Source organism: Eurytemora carolleeae, unplaced genomic scaffold (assembly GCF_000591075.1).
Source record: "Eurytemora carolleeae unplaced genomic scaffold, Eaff_2.0 scaffold132, whole genome shotgun sequence".
NCBI classification, from domain to species: Eukaryota; Metazoa; Arthropoda; class Copepoda; order Calanoida; family Temoridae; genus Eurytemora; species Eurytemora carolleeae.
The window spans coordinates 214,326-236,944 of record NW_019396543.1 but is presented as its reverse complement, the minus strand read 5'-3'; the positions used below and the strand labels follow the sequence as shown (position 1 = coordinate 236,944).

Here is a 22,619-nt window from a genome sequence, read left to right as displayed (position 1 = left end):
GGCAGATAATACAAAACAGATGAACTAGGGTAGACACATGAAACATGTATCAATACTAGTCGCTTAAAAATTGTAATTTGTAAAATATATGAAAAAAATGCCAAATTAGTTAAAAATAGTTCCGATCTCTATATTTGATTTAATCCTTACCTTTGAACCGTGTGAAGTTTACATATTGAGAAAGGGTCATCACACGTACACTTGTTCTCCCCCATTCTACTAAACAAAATTTATTTAATTATTTCATTCAAAAATATACAGACAAAGGACGGGGGGTTGATATTTATTGGACTTAGTCCCCCACTCCCCCCCAGGCATAGTAAAATATATGGTTTCCAGACGGGTTCAAGCTCATACGGAAAGGGTAAAAAATGTAAGCCCCACCTTGGCAAATTCCGGCGGAGTGGGATTCATGTTGTGTTCAATGCCCCGGAAAATTCCAAAACAGAGAGGAGGGGATTGAATTTTGTAGATCCAGAAAAATAATTAAATTAGTATTTTATTAGAGTTAGGTTAAGTTAAGACACTTTCTGGGCCAAGCGCTGCGGCTAGGACAGGCAGGGGGCCGAACGCTGCGGCCACGGGTTAGGTTAAGTTATGACACTTTCTGGGCCGAGCGCCATGCGGCTAGGGGGCCAAGCGCTGCGGCAACATGTCTTACATTTAAGACCCCACCAGCTGCCAGTCTCTACGCAGGCATCCCACAGATATTATTTTTCTGGATCTACCAAATTCAATTCCCTTTTCTCTGTTTTGGAATTTTCCGGGGCATTAAACACAACAAGAATCCCACTCTGCCCAAATTCCTGAAACGCCCCTGCAACCTGATGTCGTAGACCTTTGATATATCTCGAATTCAGGTAGATCAAAGTTTGAAAAATCAACAGTTTAAAATATTAGGTTGCAAAGATAGAGGGATTAGAAAAGTCCAATTTAAGGAGAGCAATTAATTTCTATGTCTGTAATCATGTTATTCTAAATTGAGGAAAAAAACGGCATTGTTTTTTATCTCTAAGATATTGATTAACAATAGAAATTATCAACCAAAAAAAAATATTTAAACCAAAAAACTGCTTTGACGAATCGTTTTGCTTGAATCTAAGGAGAGAATAAGAAAAACTTTATAATAAAAGTTTAAGAAAACAATTTTTTTCAATAGGATTAACAATCTGTAGAGAAATAAAAAAAACCTTAAATGTTAAAAAACTTAACTCAAAACGATTCCCATCCTCTCCTCTCACTTCAACAGTTCGAGATGCCTTTTCGTTTTATTATTCTTTTCTAGATTTAACCCTTACCTTACTCTAACTTTTCCCACACTCTTACACAATGATAATTACACAATAACGATTAAGCATGCTATTGAGAAGCTATTCTGAAATAAGAACAAAAAATTCCAAATTCAGGGTGGGGGCTACGCCCCTCCCTGAATCTGTCAGGGGGGGCGAATGTCCCCCCGCCCCCCCCTGTATCCGCCCCTGACCAGAATAGATTTCTTGTTTCATTTTATATCTGATGTGTTGACTTATAACTGAATATCCGGTTGGTAAGGTTAGTTTTTTATTGTTTAAGTATAAAACACATTTTTCTTGCCCCCCCCTAAAAATGTTTAGGGGGGGGCCAAAATTTTTTTCGCGCTTCGCGCGAAATATTTCCCCCTAGCCCCCCTCTAACCAAATGTCTAGTTGCGCGCCTGACGGCGGCCCGGCTTTCTGATATTCAGATTGATTAAATGACTTTTAAACTTCAAAATTAGTGGCAAAGAAAACATAAATAAAAAAATATATTTTGTGAAAGTTGGATTAATTAAGTTGAAAGAGACAGCGGCATTTAGCTCTTTTCATTTTAATTCTTTATAAAGTGCAAGACCGTCAACTTTAAAGGTATTGTTTGAATTATATTTTCGTTAAAAAATAGATATATAATATAAAATTTTTTCCAGAGTGTGGCTTACGATATTTCAAGGAGGGAGGGGGTGGGGGGGAATAATTGAAATATTTACCCTGGCAAAAAATTCCCCACCCCTGGAATCTAATGCATGTATTTTGGGAATTTTCATGTCACTCCTCCAACACGTCCAGGGTTGGGAAGTTTAAAAACCTAATATTTTATATGAAAAGATTCTATTAAAAAATAGTGAAACCAATTGTGACACAAGATGAGGAATGGTGTAAAATATCGCAATATCCCATATATTGAACTGGAAGAATTTTCACAAACTGTTAATATATAAAATTTCAGTAGCTCAGTGTTCTGGACCACTACCCTGCCCCCTTCTCAATCTTTATTGTACAGAGGGACCCATAAAACTGTGGAATAAGAAGACGACATAAAAATGTTTTCATTGAAAATCATTCTGGTAATGAAAATCAGTTCGTGCAAACTGCAAAAAGGCTTCTCTTGCTTTTTGGACTATTTGAAATCATAACTGAAGTCTAACAGTTAACATGGGGGGGGGCGCTATTGGGGCTCAGTCCCTCTCCTCTACTCAGTGAAATCTATAGTTGTCATGCCCCAACGGGTGAGAGCCCAACTCCCTGTAAAGAAAAAAATGCAAGGCCCTTCTGGACAAATTTTTGTATACACCTCTCTGATCTTCATATTCCACAGTTTTATGGGGCTGACTGTATAAAATCTCCTATTTCATAAAGCAATCCTCTCTGAATTCTACTATTTAAAACAATCCTGAAAATCAACGAAGGATTGAGATTTTGATATGAAAAGTTTAAAGTGAAATGTCAGATTTAAAAGTTTTTACCTGCAGTAATATGAGGGATCATGATAGGCAAAAGATGATTTCATTTTATGTTTGAAATCTTTCATTTTCAACTTGAAACAATTCATTAAATTTTTCACATCAAAGAATCTAAGGGTTTTAAATTTGTTTTAAATCAAAAAAGTTAAAAACTTAAAATATTTAAATTTTTTGAACCGCAGTAAAAAAATAAGTTTTAAGGGTCATTGATATTTGATTTTTAAGAATTGAAACACCACCCTTTTTCCTTAGACCGGATATTAATTAAATGAAATTGAAAGCACTAAAACTAAGTACTTACTAATAAAAATAAAATGTTCTATGAAAAATACTGAAAACCAATCTTTATTTACATGAAAGAGCTGAGGAAAGTTCTATTAAGTTTATAAAAGTTGTTGAGCAATCACACACACTGGATTGAACATTTATCTTAATTAAAATTTTCAGGGGAAACTTTTGAAAGAAACTGACAACGTAATTTTACATTGGATTTGAATGGTCGGATATCTTTAAAATGTTGGATTTGGATGGTCGGATATCCTTAAAATATTGGATTTGGATGGTCGGATATCTTTAAAATATTGGATTTGAATGGTCGGATATCATTAAAATATTGGATTTGGATGGTCGGATATCTTTAAAATATTGGATTTGGATGGTCGTAATCATTAAAATATTGGATTTGGATGGTCGGATATCTTTAAAATATTGGATTTGGATGGTCGTAATCATTAAAATATTGGATTTGGATGGTCGGATATCTGTAAAANTACCAAGCAAACAGAGACTTGTGATTGGATTTGGATGGTCAGATATCTTTAAAATATTGGATTAAACATTACATAAATTCTTTCATCAGCTTCCAGATACTACATGTCCACGTACTTCACAATTATTGAGAGTTATACAATTTATACAATCTATTAGAATATTGCAAAATACTTCAAATACTTGTTAATGAACTTATCAGCCGTTAACGGTGAAAGCGGTTAACGAAAATTTTTGCATATCTACCATTAATGTTGTTAAAAATCTAGATCGTTAACGAAGGATAACTTCACAAACGAATGGACACCCCTGGTAACTGAGCTGAAAATTCTCTTCTTATAGTTAGGAACAAACTAGAATGTGTTCGTTCACTTAATTTTTCTAACCGTCTAACGAACCCCTAGAAATAATTTCTACCCGTCTCCTGATCGTCTTTCGCTGTTTCTGCTGTTCCTCTCTGATCCACCGCTGTTACAACCTAAACAGCGAGAAGTAGTTCAATTAGCCATACATTGATCAACTATATCAACTACGATTCAGAAAATTCTACCAATTAATTAGAGTACGAAATAAGAATTTTGATAATGTAAACCTTTGATATTTCAAACTTAGTTTATACGATCCAACAGAATTCATAGTTTGAAATAAATGGCACAAACTCAATTCTTTTGATAAAAAATTAGCATTGTTATCTTATGGATGGTTTTGTATATTTTACCGCCTTTTTACCAATATTACCAACCGATGATTTCCTTAACAGAGGGACGTTAAGTTACTTTATATCCCTTGGGACAATTAAGTAAAGTAACCCTCTGCTCTGCTAAGCTGTTTTTATAAAAAAATTCGCGCATTTGTATCTCAAAAGAAGATAAAATTGTATACAAAGATGCTTTTTCGGGAAATTAATTTTACTAAAATGTCAGACCCCATTAAAGGAGAAAGTTTTGTTTTGCATAATTATTTAAATATATTCGAAATATCTAAACAAAGGAATTGAGTCTTTGCCACAAACTCTGATTTTCTAATCACTATATCTTTGGAACCAAATGTTGCAGACCTTAGATATTTCAAACTATGAATTCTGTTAGATTAAATAATCTGAGTTTGAAATATCAAATTTTATAAAACATCGAGTTTTAAAGATATTGAGGTTTAAATATTTTATTTTGTTCCAAAGACTTAAAATTTGTGTTTGAATAAATCTTTATAATTATAATAATATAATACAAGCATTACTATATTAAAAAATATACAGGGGGAGTAAAATGTAAAATGTTTAACATTTCAATTTGCTTCGATTTTAGGTACAAAAACAAGAAAATGTAACTATTAATTTCAAAAGCATTTTTGGAATATCAAAAGAAATCCGCGAAACCAATTTTTCTTTTTGAAAACATGATATTTCAAAATCATTTTATGGGAAAATTTTTATTTTATTGTTTTTAAAAAATTAATAAAAATTTTCAAGAAATTTATGGAGATATGCCATAACATTGTTACACACATTCCACTCTTCAAATTTTGAAATAACAAAAAATCCAAGGTCATATTTATGCGACATTGTTTGTACGACTTTGTGACTTTATAGCTCCCCCAGTTTTGTCTTTATGCCCGAGTATTAGAAAAGCAAAGGAATTTGAGTCTTTGCAGCAAATCCCAATTTTCTAATACCTATATATCTACAACCAAATTATGTAAACCTTTGACATTTCAAACTTTAATTGTTTGATATAACAGAAGTCATAGTTTGAAATATCTAAGGTCTACAACATTGGGTTGTTAAGAAAGATTTAAAAATCAGAGTTTGTGACAAAGACTCCATTCCTTTATCTGGTTACATCTGAGAAATTTATACCATATTTGTTCTTCTTAATAACTCTACAATGAGAGAAGTTTTGTTAAAAATGTAAAGGATGTTAATCTTACGAGAAATTCACTTTAGTTTAACGTGATTACGTAATTACATGACTGTACAGAACTTAATAAATTAAGCAGTAAATCTAAGTATAACTTTTATTTGTATATATTGTTAATTAAATGTAAGAACAAATTTGTTTTAATAAACAGAACAAAAGGCTGCAATTACATCTTTAATTAACAACAATTTAATAAATAAGAAAATTAATTTTCTTCCGACTTCATTTATTTATTTTCGTTGACATGGCGTCATTTAGGACTAAAAACCTAAAAATAAACAACCCTTATATTACTAGTGATTAAATCCTTAATTGGCTGTAAAGATTATTAAGATGGTCCACACCAGAAAACTAGAATAAAGAATGCCTTCTGCCTAAGAAATAACGCAATTGTCTATAGAATTGATAATCTGTTGACACTGAACTAAGGGAACCTTAGAAGAAATTTTAAAATAGAATGTATACATAAATTTTTCTAATTTCCAAATTTACAAGTCTATATCACATAAACTTCACAAGAAGGGGATGATCATTCATTAGGTGCACAGTCCAGTTATTTCTTATAAAGTCTGTAGTTGTGCTGTACAGCTGATTAAAAGTCGGTTTGGTCCTTGAAATGAACCGGAGTTAACAGTGATATATCTAGCTTTAACAAGAATGAAAAATCAACTAAAGCCGTGATGAGTTAGGTCCGATTATATCAACCCATTAAATATGGTTAAAGTAACGATAAAATATATGCAACCCTATTTTAACTAGAGGGTTTATTTGAAGTTTAATTGAAGACATATTTAACTGTATTTTTGTGTTAGTTGGTCCAAAATGTAAGAAAATATTTTTTTTAATCCGCAAAAGGAATAGAGTTTTTGCCACAAACTTAATTTTTCCAATCCCTATATCTTAGGAACCTGAAAATGTAACCTTAGATATTACTAACTTGGATTATTCGACATAACAGAATAAGTAATTTGAAATACATAAGGTACATCAAAGTTATAATGCAAGGAAAGTTATTTCAGAGGTGTACGCATCTTTTGTACTGCAGTGTACTGTCTCTGGGTGGTAATGTAAACACAAGACGGATGTCGAAGCCTTACAAGGGATCCATCTTTCACATAAAATATAATGAAATATTTCATAGGAAACTATAATGTGAATTATCAAAATTATCAAAATTTAATGCTTTTAACCTCCTCGGATACTAAATTACAAATTCCGCCCAGAGAGAACTGGTTTTACGCAGAGTATACGCAACTGCAATTAACTTTCCTTGCATTACAACCTTGAGGTACATGACACTGGCTGCAATGATGCAAGGATTAGACAATCAAAGCTTGTGAAAAGGACTAAATTCTTTTATTAACCGGGGTTTTTTTTATGAACACTTTATTTTATGAACACTTTATTTTATGAACACATTTTTGATTAATAGTGTCCATTAAAAAATTAGGTATAATGCGTTTTCAAGAAAGCGAACAATCCCGTTTAAGTTTTGCAGGTTCGTTTATATCAACACCCTTGTTTCGCAGAGCTCACGCTGCGATCAAAGTCTATGAAGTACCCCTGATTGGCCGGTATTTACCACTGAACTATGTTGTGTACTGCCAAGGAAAATCTGAAGATGCAGAACCAGTTTCTTCCGACACGAAATTTATACTCTGCTCATGCGCAGAATTCCATGTTTTTCTATTTAGTATTACCGGTATTTTTGAGATAGAAGGATGTATTCTCGTTAATATATATGATTTATCGTGCAAGTGTCGGAAGGACTAATGTGGTAAATATAGTATTATTAATATTTACTGAATTGTACTGTTCTCTTGTCTGTGTTTATCCTTATATTTAGTCAATATCTTCATACTACAGTTTTTAACGCCTAGATAATATATAGTTATGATTCGATTGATGGATGAATGTAGCTTGTCATTTGTACTATCTAAAGCTTTTTCTGTAACCTAAAACTTGTTTATTTTATCAGATTGAAGTTCAGAGCCTTAATAAAACTTAAAGATTTTCCTGTTTGATTCACAATGGAGAGCTAATAGTAGAGGAGCTTACGGTCAGGCCCGACGGAACACTACACGGTAGATTAGCTGGTTTACATTAGGGCAACATTGGTAGTTGCTAAACTACCCTAAAGTTGATTTATGGCATATCAATATACTATAGAATTGTTTTACCTTGGGTCCACTCCTTGAACGTTTCAAGGAAACTCATTCTGAAGGTTTTAGACATAAACCCATAGATTACAGGGTTTATACAGCTGAAATAATAATAATAATATTAATAATAATATAAACCCATAGATTACAGGGTTTATACAGCTGAAATAATAATAATAATATTAATAATAATATAAACCCATAGATTATAGGGTTTATACAGCTGAAATAATAATAATAATAATATAAACCCATAGATTACAGCGTTTATACAGCTGAAATAATAATAATAATAATAACATAAACCCATAGATTACAGCGTTTATACAGCTGAAATAATAATAATAATAATAATAATAATTATAATAATAATAATAATAATAATAATAATATAAACCCGTAGATTACAGGGTTTATAAAGTTGAAATAATAATAACAACAACAATAATAATAATAATAATTCTAAGGTTAACATAAACCAGTAGATTACTAGGTTTTAAAAACTGGAATATCATTACAACAATGATATTATTTAATTTTTAACACTACAAAATATTTTGCTGTTCTCCCTCTAGAAAATCCAAGGTGCCCCTTTAAAATATTCTACATATTAACTGGAGACTAACTATAAAATGTAAAATTTTATAGATTTTGATTTAAGAATTATCATATTTGATTTCTTAAAATTGTGTTCCATTATTGTTGCACTCGCTGGAGGAAATTTACAAATATTTTTCCTTCTCAACAAAATAATTTTATGGAACACAAACAAACATACAAACAAACACCAAAACATCAAATCAAAAAAACAAACAAACAAACAAAGCATTGAAAAATATAGGGTTCCATGAAATACAAAATAATCCGGGTTTTTAACATCAATTTTCATTTTTCATTTTCATGGTAAATAAATAAAAACTAGCCTTTAAGGCCTTCGCATCCCCTTTTCTAATAACAAAAACTTTTCAGGAGTTTGTATTTCAAGAGTTGTCATTCAGGAATTTTTCTTTCAGGAGTTTGCCTTTCAGGAGTTTGTCTTTCGGGAAAGTTTTTCTTTCAGAAGTTTAATTGTGTTTCTGGAGTTTGCCTTTAGCATTTTGTCTTTCAGGAGTTTTTATTCTCGATTTTGCCTTTCAGAAGTTTGAATTTCAAGAGTTTGTCTTTCCGAAGTTCGTCTTTCAGGAGCCTGTATTTCAGAAGTTTGAAATTCAGGAGTTTGTCTTTCAGGAGTTTGTCATTCAGAAGTTTGAATTTCAGGAGTTTGACTTTAAGAAGTTTGACTTTTAGGAGTTTGTCTTTCAGAAGTTTGCCTTTCAGGAGCTTGTCATTCCGGAGTATGCCTTTTAGATATTTGTCTTTCAGGAGCTTTCCTTTTTAGAGGTATGTCATTCAGGAGTTGGTCTTTCAGGAGTTTGTGACTTTGAAGTTAGTCAATTTGGATTTGTCTTGCAGGATTTTGATCATTGAGAATTTTGTCGTTTGGAAGTTTGTCTTTCAGAAGTTTTTCTTTCAGAAGTTTGCATTTAGGAGTTTGTCTTTCAGGAGTTTGTTTTTCAAGAGTTTGTCTTTCAAGAGTTTGTCTTTCAAGAGTTTGTCTTTCTGAAGTTTGTCTTTCAAGACATTTAATTTTCAGGAGTAGTGATCTAAATTGAAATGTAACAATCTGGCCAAATCTGAAGTGAACCCAATTCAGTTCAATTCAATTCAATTCTGGATATTGTTAAAGGAGGTCACCGACAAAGTATGGTAGTTGTACTGAGATTGCAGTATTATAGAGAATTTTTTTAGGATTCATTTAAGACCTATTAGACGTTTTTAAAGTGCATATTTTTTCAGCAAGAGTGCAAATGCATTCTTTAAAATCCTCAAGATTGTCCTGTTTGGAGGGATACAATTTTTTTTTTACATTTTTAAATAATTTTGATAAAACTGATTCTCAAAATCTTCCATCCAAAATGGACAATCAATGAGGATTTTGAATGCTGAACAAATATGCACCGTCTCAAATGAATCCTATGAATTGCCGGTCACTCCCTTTAATTCAAATTTCTTGAATCCGATTTTTTTAATAATACCCATCTTGACCATACTCAAAATATTGATTAAAAACTGAAGATACATGTAGCTATGCATAAACCAATTTCATTACAGTCACAGGTTTTAAATTCCTCAGGAAAGTTTTTAGACCTTAGCAGGGTTAAAATTTTAACTATTTTTATAAGTCGACACACCGTGCACTTTTAAAATAGCGTAACTGTGAACTAAACAGAAGGAGAAGGTCAAATTTTTGTCTTTACAATATAGCTGAGTTATGATTGAAACATGTAAGATTTAAATCTTTTGTGCAATTTACTTTAGTTTGACGTGATGCATTTAGCGATGCATGAAAACGTTATTTATACAAATACCTGTTAAAGTAAGCCAATAAGCTGAACACAGTTTTGATATGCTTGTGATAACCAAAGGGATGAATTGGAATGGAACCGAACGCCTGAAATGATTATAAAGGATTTTGCCTTTGTCACAAACTCTGATTTTCTAATCCCTATATCTTTACAACCCGATGTCGTTGACCATATATATTCAAAATTATGAATTTTGTTAGATCAGGTTATATTTAAGTTTGAAATATTAATTATAAAATTAAAATATTTACACTTTTAGGCTGCAAAGATATAATGATTAGAGTTTGATTTTGTGACAAAGACTCAATTCCTTTGAAAAGTACAAAGACAGGGTTAGACACAAAGAATGAGACTTAAAGGGACTATTGTTGTATTGATCCTCCATTTAAAGAAGGGTGCAATTTATAGCGGGAACCTTTAAACTTTTATCAGATGAAATAATCATCGTGCTTAATTCCGACAATTTCTTCAATTGTTTCTGCAATATAAATCCACTAGTCCTATTTAAGGAGAAACATTTACATGAATATCTCATTTCTTCTCGATCAGACAAAGTTGTTACCAAGCAAACAGAGACTTGTGTTAAATGGAATTTAACTCATTTTTGCTATCAAGTTGTGAAGTTTCAGTCGAATTCAAAGTGGAGTTAAACTCTGCAATAGTAGTGCCATAATTGGATGTTAACACCGACTTTTTAACCACTTTTGGAGTCCACTCACCAACTGGGCAAAATCTGGTTGCAAACTCGACTTTAACTCGACTTTTTGAATCTCAGTTTTAACTTGGTTCAAAAGTCAGTGTTACAAACAGTTATAACACAACTAGGCGACATCTGGTGGAAAAAACTCGACTTACACCCGACTTTCTGAAACTCAGTTTGTAACTTTGTTAAAAAGTTGGTGTTAACAAGTTAACAGTAAGTTATAGTACGACCATACCACTTGACAACATGTTGTTCCATCCACTTTTGTTTAGTGGGTATTTTCCATTTGGTATTAAATTCAAATTAAATATATTATATTTAGTTTTCAGAATATTTTCTAAATTTCCGTATTTACTCTACATATATTGAATTGTGTCCCCATTGCATCTCTGTAAAAATAATATTAAGGTTTCTTAATATTTCTTTATTTCTTATAGACCATGCACAATTATCGTAAAAAACAAAATCCTGAATTTTTACATTTTCTAGAAGGAGTACTTGATAATCTATTTGGAGTAGATCATAAAGGAGGAGTACTTGATAATCTATTTGGAGTAGATCATAAAGGAGGAGTAAGTATATAGTCTCTAACCCTGAGTAGATTACAAAGGAGAAGTATTGGTATAGGGTCTAACCTAGAGTAGATCGTATAAAAGGAGTACAAGGTCTAAACTGGAGTAGATTATAAAGGAGGAGTATGGGTATAGGGTCTAACCTGGAGTAGATCGTAAATGAGGAGTGGACTCCAGCAAAGAATGAAAACTAGAACTACGAGAACAAGCATCCTGACAACCTGGAGAAACAGAAAATAAAGGTCTTTTCTTACTTAGCAACTGTATACATTGACCCCAGAAAAGATTCATAGTAAAAAACTTGGAAAGTAAGAAAAGAAAATGCACAAATTAAAAAAAAATCCGCGAAAAATTAATTTTTACAATCACAAACAAAAATGACAACTAGGAGAGCTACATTTTAACGCTAACATTGTTAAGAGTGGCTTAAAAGCCATTCTTTTTTCTTTTAAACTTTAGATTAGTCTTTCAATAATAGCTTCAAGGTATTTTCTTTCCAGACAAAATATTGGATTTGTATATATGAATTGAATTTTCACAGATTTTTCAAATTACTAAATTATAAAACTTAAAATTGTCCTTAATTCATAATTTTACGACAAAAATTTTTGAAAATTTAAAATTTCTCACCTTCCTCACATGAGGGTTTGAGTTAATCCGTCCTCCCTGAGACTGAACGGATGAGTTCCTAACCAGAGAACCGTTCTCCATCCTGGTTCTCTGATCCAGGACTGAGGATCCACGCCGGGATCGGAGAAAGAGAGAGCCCGGAGATTTAGACGACCGAATCCTGAACAAAGAAAAATATGAAAGGGCCAACCATGATTAAAAGATGCATGTCTGATTCACAACCCTTATACGCTTTCTTAGATCAAGAATGAATGAGATATATATATTTTGTTCGTTAAAAACTGATTTTCAATTTTGTTCTAGCGAATTGATCAGATAAAGCTGTGAATCGGAAATATCCCTCTTGAAACGGGATGTCATTGAAATTACAATTAAAACTTAATATACAGTAAAAGGTTGGCGCTTCGCGCCCATTTTCTATTTCAACTTTTTATTATTGCTTATTATGAAACAAAAATAAAAATATTTTGAAGATCTACCATTTTTTCGTGGATTTTAAAAATATACGAAGATAATTTTTTTTTTAAGATCTAGATATTTATTCATGTTTCGAGGTTATATTACAAATTTGTTTATATGGATTTAACAGAAAAACTATTTTACGATAGTATCGTGTTCATACATTAATTAAGAAGAAATCTATTAGTTTCCGGATACATTTTTTCGATTTTTTCTTGTCAGAATTCATGTTACATTTATATTCGAGTATTGACGAAGCAGCAGTTCAAAAGAAAAAACTACATTATATTCAATAGGATAGCATACTTGTATGCAATGTGACTTAGAAATACGATAAACACGGTGTGTGTTATCAATTATTAGAAAATGCTATAACTAACTTTGTGCATGTTTTCACATAAACATGCTACGGAGACGTACGAGTTCTCTTTTTTCTATTAAAGAAGATTGATGTTAGGTTCATAACGAGAAACATTGACCATTCCTCGTTAATATTGAGGCTACATCATATAGGATAAAAGAAGAAACAATATAATTATGAAGATGCTATAAATAACTTTTCACATAAACATGAACGGGAGCGCGTTTTCTTAAATTAAACAACTTTTTGAAATTTTAAGCATTCCTAAACCTTCCCTTGAAAATCGCCTTTTTTTCTAATAAGATCCTAGAGTTTGGGTTGTTTCTTTGAATAATCAATTTACAGCTAAAATATTTCACAACACAATGTCAGCTGTTTTTTTATGTAAACTAATACCTTAATTTATGGACAAAAAGTTGTTAAGATAAGACAATATAAATGTCTTAATTTTATTACCATATTTATTAGGACACCACCCTCTAAGAAAGGTCAAATTTTCATCTTGCAAAATTTGCTGGAGCACTGGAGCCAAATGTGCTGTTTTGTTTGTTTTTGCTTCGCGTGCTCCAACAAATGTTGGTTAGATGAAAATTGTACATTTCTAGGAGTTCTAGTAATTGTATATTGTGGAGTAGTGAGAATCTATGTGAGAAAGTCACAGGAAAAATAAGTTTCTTGAAAAAACCTGGAAATAAAAACTTTGGAAGAAAAGTCACAATTTTCTGAAGTACTAGGACAAATTATCACTTCGAAATAAAGTCATGAGTTTTAGATTTCTGGAACTTTTTTTCTAAAATAATGTGAGGGCTGCTAATAAAGTCTCAGGAAATAAGATGAAAAGGAAAAATAGCCTTGAAGAAAAAATGCACGAAAAAAAGTCCCAAGTCTTGGGAAAATGAAATCAAGACTGAGACGTTTTCCTAAAAAGGAATTTTCTTTTATGCATCTCAATATTGAATGTAGCTAGGGGTGTTTTTAATAACAACCCCCTTTTTCCATGGTTATAGACATCCTTTAATCCCATGCATTTTCCATTAAAAGAGGGCTTTTTGTATAATATCATGCTGGAACCAGATAAAGTTCCAAAATGGTAGGACTTATTTCCAGAAATTTTTTTTCCACAGGACTTTTCAGTGAAAAAATTTAGGGTTTTATTTCCGAAAACTTTTCTTCAGAGCACAATTATTTTACGGTTACCCTGTGGTGACACTGTACAGGGTCCACTGTACAGTGTGCAGTGTACACTGTACATTGAGTGAATAAGAGTTAAGACTGGAGTTGAAATAATTCAAATGATTTAAATTTTTTAAATCCTATTTTGGAACAATTGTACAGATATGAATTTGCAATTAAAAATTATCCTAATTCCTTTAGTATCTTCTTTAAATCTGCTAGCGAACACTTGAACTCCTTACTCTGAAGTTAGATAATTATACTGTAAGTACATACTAGCCTCCATTTTGCAGAATAATGAATATTTAGTTCTAAATATCAGCCCTTGAAATGATTTTTTTAAAGATAAAAATCTTGTTAACTAAAATATGCATATTTTATTGTGGTCGGCATTTTTTTAATACAATGTAATAGAGGATCAAAGATAATTTATATTTAGATACGCTGGCAGGTAGAAACCTTCTTCCTAAATTGCTTGTACCAGATAGCCGACAACTAATTTTTGTACTTCTGAGATAAAGTGAAACAAGAGACATCTATAGCAAATTGATTACTTTCTATATTCCTTTCTCCCCCTGCTGCCATCTGTAGGAAATACGCATTTGTGTTATCTAAACATACAGTACGCGTATTGCATCCTGTATAGTTCAAGTGTTGCTATCTGGGTCTGTTTGACTAATAAAATTAAATTTCTAGGAAACACAAACATACAGTACGCATTTTGTTCATGCTATGTTATGCTATAATAGTTGACATGTACAATAGTTGACATGTATAATAGTTAGCATGTATAATAGTTGACATGTATAATAGTTAACATGTATAATAGTTGACATGTATAATAGTTAACATGTAAAATAGTTAACATGTATAATAATTGACATATATAATAGTTGACATTTATAATAGTTAACATGTATAATAGTTGACATGTACAATAGTTAACATGTATAATAGCTGACATGTATAATAGATGCTATAATATTTGACATGTATAATAGTTAGCATGTATAATAGTTGACATGTATAATAGTTAACATGCATAATGGTTGACATGTATAATAGTTAACATGTATAATAGTTGACATATATAATAGTTGACATTTATAATAGTTAACATGTATAATAGTTGACATATATTATAGTTCACACGAATAATAGTTGACATGTAAAATATTTGACATGTATAACAGTTGACAAGTATAAAAGCTGACATGTATAATAATTGACATGTAAAATAGTTAACATATATAATAGTTGACATGTATAATAGTTGACATGTATAATAGTTAACATGTATAATAGTTGACATGTATAATAGTTAATATGTATAATAGTTGACATATATAATATATGTCATATATAACTTTTCATATCACTGATAGAACAATACCTGGAGACAGAGCGAGAGAGCGATCTTCTAGCAGGAGTAGAATTGGATCGAACCTGGAGAGGGATCATTAATTCGTCCTCCAGTGAGGGTCGTCCTCGATCACTAAACAGATTTTATATCAGTTTTCATACTCAATCCTGAAGTTCATCAATCAATTCTTCTTCTTGCGTCCCATAAATGACCTATTTATAAAATTTCGTCAAGACTTTGCTCAAATTTTAACAAAAAATTTTGTTTACATAACAAGTAAAACCTAAACATCAAATATGATAAAAAAAATATTATCTGAAAACTTTTGAGTTGGATACCCTTAATCCTAATCGCTTAATCTAAATATCCACTGTGGAAACTTTTAATTTTCTTTTAAATCCGCTCTTGTCGGATATCACATTTCCCACAACAAGTGATATGCTTGATTACAAATACAGATATGATGCTATATCGATTGGAATAATATCCGATTAAACTAAAGTCAGCTGCCCACAAGCCGACTTTTAGAGCATTTAAACCATTAAATTTTATCATGTTGATATATGAACTTATTAAAAAAACATATTTCATCACAATTGAGGACTATGGTCCTTCTAAACGATAGTCTTAATAAACATTAATTCAAAATTTACGTTCGTTCAGTCAGTCATTAGTCCAATCTATATGAAACCCCAAATACGGGAAAATTAAAAACCGGGTTTTCAAAAGTTAAAGAGCGCATCTCTAATCTCTAGAAATTAATCTGAAGACTAAATTAGACTTGAGATTATTAAATAGAGAGGCTCATGCATTGATCTCAATATCCACCATTTTAAAGTTCTCAGCTTTAAAAACTTTAGAATTCAATTCCCTTAATCCATTCCCGATCGCTAAATCTTTTTTCCACTGATGACACTTTTAATTTTCTTCTTAATCCTCTCTTTTAGATATCCCTGCTGGATTGCGACCAATAAGAGTTTTCAAAATGTCTCGGCTTCTGGTTGGCTGTTCAGATTTTGTAATCGACAATCTGTTTGGTTGAATTTTATACACTTTCCAGAATGCAAACTAAAGAATAGATTAATCTTGAGATCAAGCATTAATCTCAATATCCATAATTCTAAAGTTTTCAGTTCTGGGCATATTAAATTCGAAATCGATTTTTAAAAATCACGTCCAAGAGAACCAATTTGAAAATGGATTTCTGGGAACAAAATTTTTTTCGAAAATAGAAATTTCAAATTTTCAAATTTTCTTGGCAATTATGCGTTATATTCACAACGGGAAATTTAGCTATTGTGGACGCAGGATACAACATAACCATAAAAAGTTCATGTAAATGTTCACCAAATTGGATGAGATTAAATAATCCAAAGACTGTTATTGAAAAGCAATACTATTCTTTAGATATTAAACTTTAAAAAACCGGCTTGTTTTGGGGTTTTCAAACAGTTGTTTGGTTTATATATAGAGCAGTTAAGTTTTTTTGCACATACTTGGTCTTTTATAGCAGTTGATAGTATTTAGCTAATAAACTTACATATTAGTATTGAGCTGATAAACTTACATGTAAGTATTGATAGAGCTGATAAACTTACATGTAAGTTTTGAGCGGATAAACTTACATGTTATTATTGAGCTGATAAACTTACATGTTAGTATTGAGCTGATAAACTTACATGTAAGTATTGAGCTGATAAACTTACATGTTAGTATTGAGCTGATAAACTTACATGTAAGTATTAAGCTGAAAAACCTACATGTTAGTATTGAGCTGATAAACTTACATGTAAGTATCGAGCTGATAAACTTACATATTAGTATTGAGCTGATAAACTTACATGTTAGTATTGAGCTGATAAACTTACATGTAAGTATTGAGCAGATAAACTTGCATGTTAGTATTAAGCTGATAAACTTACATGTTAGTATTGAGCTGATAAACACACATATGCTAGTATTTATATGATAAACTTACATATTAGTATTAAGCTGAAAAACTTACATATTAGTATTTAGCTGATAAACTTACATGTTAGTATTTAGCTGATAAACTTACATGTTAGTATTGAACTGATAAACTTACATGTTAATATTGAACTGAAAAACTTACATATTAGTATTGAGCTGATAAACTTACATGTAAGTATTGAGCTGTTTAACACACATGTTAGTATTTAGATGAAAAACCTACATATTAGTATTTAGCTGATAAACTTATATGTTAGTATTGAGCTGATAAACTTACATGTTTGTATTGAACTGATAACCTTACATGTTAGTATTGAGCTGATAAACTTATATGTTTGTATTGAACTGATAAACTTACATGTTAGCATTGGGCTGATAAACTTACATGTTAGTATTGAGCTGATAAACTTACATGTTAGTATTAAGCTGATAAACTTACATGTAAGTATCGAGCTGATAAACTTACATGTTAGTATTATAGTATTGAGCTGATAAACTTACATGTAATTATTGAACTGATAAACTTACATGTAATTATTGAGCTGATAAACTTACATGTTAGTATTGAGCTGAGGCAAGTTTCTTCGTTCAGGTACAAACCCTCTTCTCTGTCTTAAACCCTTAACTACCTGAACAAAGATAATTAAGTAAAGATTTCTGTTAAGATACAATCGTCGTCGTATATACCAATAAAATGAAGACAACTTTCTATTTCGATTTTTGATTTCTATCCAGCTTTCAATCAGCAAGGATACACAAAAAGGGAACCGTTCTAAATAGTGAATGCCCTTCTTTCATTAAAAGGTCACTTAAGAAATTACAACCTAGTCCCTTTCAGCGTTAAAGGGAAACGTTGTAGATTAAAAGGTTTACTTGTAATTACAAAGACAGTCTCCAAAAAAGTACAAATCTGAATGAGTTTGAAAATTACAGAAATAAAATAAAGAAATCTCAAATCTTTTTTTGAATGTATTCAAGAAATTTTTTAAATTTTAAAAATGATTTGAGTGGATTTGAGTATTTTCATCAAAAAATACCCTTTAGTAAAGGTCACTTAAGCAATTACAACTACAGCCCCTTTAAAGGTACAGTTGTCAATTGTGTATACCCCACTGTTTAGGGGTTAGTGGAAGGTCACAGTCCCTTTAAGTGAAAAATCATGATTCATGAAGAATGAACAATGTAATTCATGTTTTATTTAAAATCTTACTTTTTATCATCAAAGTATCAGACCTAAGAATGCTAATAAATATCATTATTGGAAACAGAAAAAAATCAAAAAATTTATAAAAATTCAGCTATACTGATGAGTCCTGATAGGAGGAAACACTGTGTCTAAATTTCATGGGTTTGACCCAATCTTCAGTTGGAATAAAAAAATAGAAAAATAAAAAAAATTATAAATATCAGTAAAAATCAACACTCTTCTTATAAAATTTTGTTCATAAACAATGTCTCATGCTCTATGCAATTTCAGTACAGTGTGGGCACCCCTGTACATAACTTCAGTACAGTGTGGGCACCCCAGTACATAAAGTACAGTGTTGGCACCCCTGCACATAACGTGCTTTCTCCAGCGTATTTTGCAAAATCATTCTTTTTTCAAATTAACAGTATGTATATTGTATATTTAAGGTACCTGGACAAACCTCGGACGGGGATTAAGGAAAAAGTCGGACTTTGGTTGATTTAAAAAAAAAAGAACATTGTCATAAGAATCACAAATTTGTATAATAAAAATCAAAGATAACTGATCATAGCCGGATCCTTTGAAGGTAGCACTGTATAAACAACAGAGCAAAAAATGGTCGAGTTCTTGCCACAACCTCTGATAATTTAAACTCCTATATCTTTGCAACCCAATCTCGTAGACCTTTGATATTTCAACATTTGAAATCTATAAAATCAAATAGTTTAAGTTTTAAAGTATCAAAGGTTAACATCATCAGGTTGAAAAGATATAAGGATTAGAAAATTTTCGTTTGTGGCAAAAACTAGAGTTTAATTAAACCATTTATTTTTTTAAATCAAAGCAAAAGTTTAACTAAGATCCTCAGACTCTGTGAGATTGCGAATTTTGGAAAGAGAAGATAGTGGATTTTTAAAAAATCATCTAAAAATCAATATAAAATTCCTTAGTTTGTACTGGTCTGACGTTTGTACTAGTCCGATGTTTGTACTGTCCGACGTTTGTACTAGTCCGATATTTGAACTGTCCGAGGTTTGTACCAGTGCGTTTTTTGTACTGTCCGACGTTTGTAAGTCTTAGGTTTGTACCGTCCGACGTTTGTACTGGTACCATATCAAATATTATGATTATTATGATATTATTATTATCAAATATTATGGGTTCTGTCCCTTTCGTCTGCTTACCCTTAGATATCGGAGTTCAACTTAAATCCTTCAATTTAAAAGTTTAGAATTTAAATATGTAGAGTTCAGCGACTGCGCTGTGGCTATGCGCCATCCTTAAATTTTCCCCCGGCCCGACCCAACCCTATTTTGTGTCCATTCCGTTTAATCTGTCTAGGGCTATGGGGAATTTTTCAGATTTCCCGTCATTCCTACACCGATGAAAGGTCATTTATCAGTTTAAATCTGTTTTTCAAAATGTGTCTAATTTTGTTTTTATATCATTTGCAAGAAAACACAAAAACAAAAATAAAATTCTGCATCTGAGGAAAGGAGTTGATTCTTTGCCACAAACTCAGATTTTCTAATCCCTATAAATTTGAAACCCAATGTCGTTAACATTTGATATTTCAAACTTATATTATTTGATCTCACAGAAGTCATAGTTTGAAATATTGAAGGTCTACGACATTGAATTGGATCAGAGTTTGTTGCAAAGACTCAATTACTTGGCAAAAAATATATTTTAAGAAATGTGTTTTTCACTTTTGACAAATAAACTTTGCTTTAAGTTTGTTGAAATTGTATTGGAATGTGCATTTACATGTATGGATTTTGTGGTATATTGTATATATACCTGTATGGATATGGATGTATATACGTACATACAGTAAAACCCTTAATAACGAATACATTTCAGTATTTGCGAAAATAAATAAATAGCCATGAATATGCGGGAATAGTTTTAAAGAGTTCCATATGATAATTTAATCAAAAAACTAAATATCTGCAACATTCCATTATCAGAAAGTGAAGAATACGACATTTGATTAATTCTTTCGATGTATTCGTTATTAAGGGTTTCACTGTACCTCTATGGATATGGAAAGGATGTATATTCATGTATTTAGATGGATGTTTACCTGAATGGATATGGAATTTTGTATCTGCATGGATAATGGTTATATCTGTATGTAGATGGATGTATACCTGAATGGATATGGATGTGTATGCTACCGACATGACTATAGTAGGAAGGATGAGAACCAGTGTGAGCATATATATCTGGAACCATAACCAGTGTTTAGTGTTAGACCAGTCAGGAACACACCAGAAGGAATATCCATCGATATCGTTCCCTACCTCAACCTGTACCTAGAGAATACAAGGTTATTCATTCAACCTGTACCGGAAAATACAATACCTAGAGAATACAAGATTTCTCATTCAAACTTTATCTAGAGAATACAAGGTTTCTCATTAAACCTGTACCTAGAGAATACAAGGTTACTCATTCAACCTGTACCCTGGTTTCTAGATATCTTGTAGTTCTAGATATCCTGGTTCCTTTGATACCCTGCAGTTCAAGTTATACTGGTTCCTAGATATCTTGTTCTCTAGATACATTGGTTCCTAGATATCCTGGATTTCCTGGTTCATGGTTATCATGGTTCCTAGATATCCTGGTTCCTGGATATCCTGGTTCCTAGATATCATGGTTCCTGGATATCCTGGTTCCTGTATATCCTGGTTCCTGGTTATCCTAGTTTCTAAATATTCTGGTTCCTCAATTTCATGGTTCGTTGATATCCTCGTTCCAATATGTAATGGTTCCTGGATATCATGGTTCCTGGATATCCTGGTTCCTTGATACCCTGGTTTCTTGCTATCCTCGTTTTAGATATCATGGTTCCTAGATACCATGGTTCCTAGATAACCTGGTTCCTAGATAACCTGGTTCCTAGATATCCTGGCTCCTAGATATCCTATGTTCTAGATATCCTCGTTTCTAGATATTCTGGCTCCAAGATATCCTGCAGTTCAAAGATATCATAGTTCCTAGATATCATAGTTCCTAGATATAATAGTTCCTAGCTATCCTAGTTCCTAGATATCCTGGCTCCTATATATCCCAGTTTCTAGATATCCTAATTTCTAAATATCCTGGTTCCTAGATAACCTGGTTACTGAATATCTTGGTTTATATATGGAAATCCGGGTTTCTAGATATCCAAGTTCAAGATATCCTGATTTCTGGAAATTCTGGTTCCTAAAATTCTGGTTCTGATGTTTATAGATACAAAAGTTCAACTAGGTCTAGAATTTAGGAGTGTTCTAAGTCTGATTTTTCAACTTTTTTTGTGACAATTTAAACAAAGAAATTCCGTGAAACCTTTGGCATGAAATTTGACAGCAACGATTTCAATATTCTTCCAAACTTTCTTTTAAATATTTTAGCTGTCAAAAGTGCATTCTCGCATTTATAACGACTTTGATATTTTGGATTTCAAAAATTATGTTATAAATTGTCTTTCAAATATAAAGATAATTAAATGCACATAAATTATCAAGTACAATAGGTGGCAACAGAGAAATGAACCAATTATACACAACGTTACAAGTGTCAAATATAACAAGGAAAACGAAATTGTCTCACATTAGTTGACATGTTTTCCAAGATTAAATAAAATAGTGTAAAAACATAGACTAAAGAACACATAAAATTGCACTTATTTTACTGTAAGAAAAGCACTTTATTTTAAAATTATCACAATTATTGATAACTTAGTCGGACACAAAAACTGAATTGACACTTGTGACGTAAGAGTACAACTGTACTGAGAGTGTACAAATTCTACGTTGCCATCTATTGTACTAGAATTTGAATAAATGTATCTACATATTTAATTGCGGGAAAGCTTCAGTTGTGATTATCTAAAGAATAATCGGCAGAAGATGTTATTAGTTAATTAAAAATGAATAAACAACTTAAACTTCTCAAAAGGCTGAAATTATAAACAATTTCTTTAAAATCTAAAAAAAGATTTATTGTACAGCTCTTGTTAATAGTATTATTATACAATTCAATAACCATTAAAATTCTCCATTACATTAGAATATAAAAAAATCTTTTATTGTATTAGAATTGTTCCGTAGAGCGCCACTAAAAGAATTGTAGAAAAATGTGGACATATTTTTTCTCAATTGGTAAATGTTCACAATTCTGAAATTCATTATTGGACGTTGAA

General features: G+C 31.4%; 1 protein-coding gene across 1 annotated transcript in view; it reads right to left on the bottom strand.

The window, feature by feature from the left end:
- LOC111705213 (uncharacterized) overlaps positions 1-22,619 on the bottom strand; it is a 41,110-nt gene that overhangs the window by 4,861 nt on the left and 13,630 nt on the right. The window contains exons 7-15 of the mRNA XM_023477689.1: positions 20,581-20,745; positions 17,794-17,867; positions 15,298-15,399; positions 11,912-12,071; positions 11,425-11,502; positions 10,010-10,092; positions 7,620-7,702; positions 3,941-4,001; positions 151-219 (exon numbers count right to left, since the gene is read on the bottom strand). Of these exons, the coding sequence (XP_023333457.1) occupies positions 151-219; positions 3,941-4,001; positions 7,620-7,702; positions 10,010-10,092; positions 11,425-11,502; positions 11,912-12,071; positions 15,298-15,399; positions 17,794-17,867; positions 20,581-20,745 (875 nt within the window). The remainder of the gene's footprint in view (positions 1-150; positions 220-3,940; positions 4,002-7,619; positions 7,703-10,009; positions 10,093-11,424; positions 11,503-11,911; positions 12,072-15,297; positions 15,400-17,793; positions 17,868-20,580; positions 20,746-22,619) is intronic.